Source organism: Dipodomys ordii, unplaced genomic scaffold (genome assembly GCF_000151885.1).
Source record: "Dipodomys ordii isolate 6190 unplaced genomic scaffold, Dord_2.0 Scaffold19, whole genome shotgun sequence".
NCBI classification, from domain to species: domain Eukaryota; kingdom Metazoa; phylum Chordata; class Mammalia; order Rodentia; family Heteromyidae; genus Dipodomys; species Dipodomys ordii.
The window spans coordinates 1,818,275-1,823,708 of NW_012267235.1; the positions used below are offsets into that span (position 1 = coordinate 1,818,275).

General features: G+C 51.8%; 2 protein-coding genes across 2 annotated transcripts in view; both read right to left on the bottom strand.

The window, feature by feature from the left end:
• Mrm1 (mitochondrial rRNA methyltransferase 1 homolog (S. cerevisiae)) overlaps positions 1-333 on the bottom strand; it is a 4,164-nt gene extending 3,831 nt beyond the window's left edge. The window contains exon 1 of the mRNA XM_013013076.1: positions 190-333. Within this exon, the coding sequence (XP_012868530.1) occupies positions 190-333 (144 nt within the window). The remainder of the gene's footprint in view (positions 1-189) is intronic.
• Positions 334-1,608: 1,275 nt separating this feature from the next.
• Dhrs11 (dehydrogenase/reductase (SDR family) member 11) lies at positions 1,609-5,226 on the bottom strand. Its single transcript, XM_013013077.1, has 6 exons — positions 5,154-5,226; positions 4,229-4,385; positions 3,314-3,443; positions 2,606-2,698; positions 2,337-2,402; positions 1,609-2,213 (listed from the first exon to the last, which is right to left on the bottom strand). The coding sequence occupies exons 1-6, from the start codon at positions 5,224-5,226 to the stop codon at positions 2,172-2,174; spliced, it is 561 nt and encodes a 186-aa protein (XP_012868531.1). The 3' UTR covers positions 1,609-2,171.
• Positions 5,227-5,434: the final 208 nt, after the last annotated feature.

Consider the following 5,434-nt stretch of genomic DNA (forward strand, 5'->3'; position numbering starts at 1 on the left):
CGCCCCGCACTCTCGCCAGCAGGCCCATCGCCCCAGTTGGACTGGAGACTCGAGGGCTCCCGCGGAGGACCGGACGGCAGACAGCGACGAACAGACTCCGCTGCCTCCAGGGACCGTAAGGTCGCCGTGATTTCGTCTTCCCGGCTTCCTAGTGCGGGCGGCCCTGCTCCGCCCCCCCCCCCGCCCTACCGAAAACGTATTGCGCATGCTCTGTCGCCGCTCTGGCGGCCCTGCCCCCACAGCGCCCCCTGCAGGGGTGACCGAGCGGCGGCCTCCAACGCAGCGGGCAGGTGGAATGTGCTGAAGCTCCGCTGACCCTGCAGCTGCATGCATCCTGTCCCCCAGAGGTCCTGGGGGAACGCACTCGACCACTCACCAGCAAAGGAAAATTTCAGCTTCCCTGTTCAACCAATTCAACCTTGGTTCCTCGCTCCCCACACTGTCACATTTACTCATCCTGGGATTTTTTTTTTCCCTAGAAGCCTCGGTGTCTGATCCTCATCGGCTAGACCCCTTCTAAGCAAGATCCCAAAGATAATTTCCCACCCCCTCGGTGGATGATCATTTTCTAAAGTCACTACTGGTTGACAAGCCAACTGATGCCATTGACTCACAGGTGTTGGCCAAACTCTTTCCTCAATGCTCAGAGCCAATGGCCCAGAGCCAATGGCCCAGGAATGAACCATCTCTCCGCCTATTTTTCGTTTATTTATTTAGGTTGTACAAGAGACTGAACTGCAGTCCTCGTGCTTGAAAGACAGGTGCTCTACCCCTTGAACCATACCTCCAGCCCTTTTTGTGGCAGTACTGGAGCTTGAACTCAGGGCCTAGACATTGTCCCTTAGCCTTTTCACTCAAGGCTGCCACTCTGCTACAGGTCCATGTCCAGCTTTGTGTGTGTGTGTGTGTGTGTGTGTGTGTGTGTGTGGTTAATTGGAATTAAGAGTCTCATGGACTTTTCTGCCTCAGCTGGCTTTGAACCATGATCCTCAGGTCTCCCTCTCCTGAATAGCTAGGATTACAGGTGTGAGCCACTAGTGCATGGCCCCGTTTTTGTTATGACAGACTTGCTGTGTTGCACAATGTGGCCTCAAATTCATGATCCTCCTGCTTCTGCTTCCTGAAAATTCTGTTCTGTCTTGCTCCTACACCAAAGATTCATTTTTCTTTCTCTCTCTTTTTTTTTTTTTTTTTGTTGGTCATGGGGCTTGAACTCTGGGCACTATCCCTCAACTCTTCAGCTCAAGGCAAGCGCTCTACCACTTGAGCTACAGCGCCACTTCCGGTTTTCTGGTGGTTATTGGAGATAGGAGTCTCACAGTCTTTCCTGCCCAGGCTGGCTTTGAACCGTGATCCTCAGATATCAGCCTCCTGAGTAGCTAGGATTACAGGCATGAGCCACCAGAGCCCAGCCAAAGATTCATTTTTCAAGGCCCAACTCAACCCTTTCCTGCTCCCAAAGATAATGTTCACTCCAAGAGAGAGGCCCCAAATCCACCCACCTGCTCACTTACCTGGAAAGACTTCTGAGACACAAACACTCCAATCACGGAGAAGAGGGAAGAATGGAAAAACACTCCTGAAGCCAAGGTATGTTGGTTGTGACTTTTCTTTTTTAATTATCACAGTAAAAACTACTGGGATCCAGACCCTGGTATTCTGTAGCCATAGTCAAAGTGGAGTGATGACCCCCCCGGGAGCAAGAAGCCAAGACTGGGCTGGAGAGGTGGGAAAGGGGAAGAGAAAGGGCAGCTGGTCAGGAAGAGAAGGAAGCCTGGAGTCCTGTATAACCATACAGATACAAAGCCACAGGGGAGATGGCTGGTCTCTGCCACCCCATCCCTGAGAAACAGAGATTGGAGTGCTAGGTGGGGAAGGCCCTCTTTTTGGCCACATCCCCTTTCCTAGGACAAAGGAAAGAGAATGAGGAGAGCAGACAAAGACAAAGGAGTCCTAGGGGGGGATCTAGAACAACAGGTGACTTGTTAACCATCAGGGACTGCCTCCTCTCTCTGGCCTATGTCTTCACATCTACAATGAACATAATTTGACAAAACAAAGTTTCTAGCCCTTGGTGGGAGTAGTAAAAGAAAGTGGGATCCAGGGTCCAGAAAGCAACACCTAAAATCCATAGGCAGGAGGAATGGGTAGCAGGAGCTCCCCACACGACACTAGGTCACCTGCTCCGTGGGCCTCATCTGGATGTCTCCAATCTGTGGAAGGCACAAGGCTTGAGGCAGCCAGGATGTTTCCCACCCCCTTTAAGGCATTCCTGCTCCCCTCTTCTGGGGATGGTTGATCTCCTCCGAGGGATAGACAGCCAAGGCTAGACTCACCTGGACATGTGGGGGACTGCTGAGGACATAGATGACAGCATCAGCCACATCCTCAGGTCTGAGACACTGGGAACAGCAGAGGAAAGGGTTGAGACAAGGGTAGAATGGATCCACGTTCTTTCCCACCACTGGGGTCCTCACCAGAATCCACTTTCCCACCCCAGCCCTCCAGAAGGGGTGATAAGCTAGCCAGAGGATTAAGTTTGAAGGTCAGGGTTCCCTTTGCCTTCATTATCAATCGGTGTTGCAAGCCCAGAGGGTAGCCCCACCTTTATGCACTCATAGGTGGCAGCTGCTTTCTCAGGGTCCTTGTCGTGGAGTTTGAAGGCAAACTGTGTTTCCACCAAGCCTGGAGAGATGCACTGGGCCAAGAGAGAGGGGTTACTCAGGGGCTGAGCTTTGCCAGGGAGGTTGGCGGGGAAAGATGGAGGCCACAGGGCTCCAGCTCACCAGTGATGACTGTTTAACACCCAGCAATTCCCTCCTCCATTCACAGCTGTCACTGGCAATGCTCACAATGTCCCCAACTCTGGACAGAGACCTTCTTATATGATAAACGCTTGACCAAATGGTGTTCTTTCAAGCCTCATAGCAAAGTAGTATTCAATTCCCTTCTACAAGTGAGGCTTGGGAAAACTCACAGATTTGCCCAAAGTCAGCTCAGAGTGCTGGTGTCTACACATTGTGTGCCCACAATCCCTTGCTTTCCCTTAGTCTCACTCTATGCTCCCCTCAAGTCAGCCCCCTTCTACCGCAAAGTCTAAGTCTAGTCACTGATTCCTGGATGAATGAAATAATGGAACCTGAAGGACTGAACAGGACCTGTATATAAGGAGCAACAGAGCCCAGATATTCTGCACCCAGGCCACTCCTGGAGGCTCTAGGCAGCTCTCCCTGGTCATGGGTTTCCTGGGCAGCATGTATGGGTGGGAAGGTATGTGCATTCCATCCCCAGCAGGGTTAGGCCACAGCCTCACCGTGGCCCGGATGTGGCTTTGGGCCTCCAGTAGCTCTTGCCTCAGTCCCTCAGTCAACGCAGTGACAGCATACTTGGTCGCACAATAGAAATGGGTCTCAGACTGGAATGGGACTCGGTGGCCACACATGCTGGGTAGAAGAATGAAAGGAGGAAATGTGAGACAGTGAAGCTCCACAGATAAGGGCAGTTCCCTCTGCCATTTGGCCAGCCTTACCACCTAGAAAGTGACAGGGAAATTGTCAAGCAGATGACAAGAGCCCTGTTAGAAAGACCTGGTGGCCATTCCCAAAGCCACTGTGCTCTCTACACAGCAGCTAAAAACTCCCCCCAACCCCCATCCCACTCTCATTCTCTTGCTTGCTAGCTCACTTGCTCTCTTTTTGGTTGGTTGTAGGGCTTAAACTTGGGCTTGGGCGCTGTCCCTCAGCTCTTCAGCCCAAGGCAAGCACTTTTACTTTTTGAGCCACAGCGCCACTTCTGGTTTTCTGGCGGTTAAACGGAGATCAGAGTCTCATGGACTTTCCTGCCCAGGCTGATTTTGAACCGGGATCCTCAGATCTCAGCCTCCTGAGTAGCTAGGATTACAGGCGTGAGCCACCAGTGCCCGGTGGGGAGCTTCTTAATGGCACAGCTTATGCTGTCTTGTTGGGCCAAGAGGGTGGTTCATCCTAGAGTCTGAGGAATGGATGCATTCAGTCTCCTGTTAGGCGGCAGAGGGCAGTGGCTGAGCTGCTCATTCAGACACTGAGTGGCTGGCACTTGACAACCTTGTGTTTTCCTCTCATCATGCCACTTGGGCGTTAAAATCTCTATTTTTGCCACCATGAAAAATGCAGTCTAGACAGACAAGTGAAACTGCAGCCTGGAGGGGCAGTGGTGATCTGAGCTCTACCCATCAGCCACTAGGCCTCACCTGTTGATGTTAATGATGTGCCCATCATCCACGTTCTGCTCCTTCATGGACTGATAGGCTTCCCGTGTGCAGATGCTGAGGGCTAGCACGTTCACCTGCAGGCCAGGGGGGGCAATGGGATGTCTCCAGCTTGGGCCCAACTGAGCAGGTGGTGGAGCTACAGAGCAGCAGGGGGGGGCATTCTCTATAGCTGCCCCTTTCCTCAAAGCTACCACCCTCAGTTGACAGCAGACACAGCTTTTCTACATAGCTGTCTCTTTGAAAAGAGTAGTCTTTGCCCCCTCTATCCAAGAGACGGCACCATCTCTACAAACAGTAGGACTCTTGTCTCAGGAAATCATAGCCTTTTCCTCCCCCAGATAGCCTACCTTTCTCAAGGACACTATCCCAACTCTACTCCCTGCTAAACAGACTTAAAACTTTCTCCTCATTCACAGACCCCACCTCTCCCCACCTTTCTCAGCCACCCTGCTCCCTGGCAGTCTCTTTCCTTAGAGACAAGTTGCAAGAGCTCCTCCCACTTTAACCTGTGTCCCATCAGCAAGTTCAAGCATGAGGACTCCTCAAAGGGTGTGTTAACTTGCCACTCCCACCCCCTCTGGCAGAGGTGACCCCAAGTCCCCACTCTTCTGGTATTTTCTGAGTAGTGCCTGCCAGGCCCCACCCTCCAGCCTTGCCCACCAAGACAGTAGAGATAAAGCTTTCAGCAAGTCCTCATACATCTCCTCTTGAGAGGGACCAGCTGACAGATTAGCCGGATCTCTTTATCAGGTGTCAGCCAGGACACCCTCAGTAAAAACCTGCCCTAGTGCTCATAGTGGAAGCAATAGGAAATGAGAACTGGGACATGGAAGGAGCTTACTCTGTTGCTTGCCTTCTTAGCAGTGTGAGTTTGTGAAGCAGGTGGACGATAACAAGTGGATACCAGGCCCCCAGGACCATGTAAGCCCAGGTCTAAGGGCTTGGGCACGAATGAAGATGCCTCCCAGGATAAGCATCGTTGACTTAATGTTCAAGCTGAAAGGGGCCTTGGGGACTTAATAGTTTCTGGTTTTACAAATGGTCAAGTTAAGGTCCTGGTTTAGAGAACCACTTGTTGCAGGTCGTGAGGGTCACGTGATTTCTCAGAGTCTGAAGACTGGTTTTCTTTTGTTGTTGTTTTGTTTTGTTTTTCTTTTTGCCAGTCCTGGGGCTTGAACTCAGGGC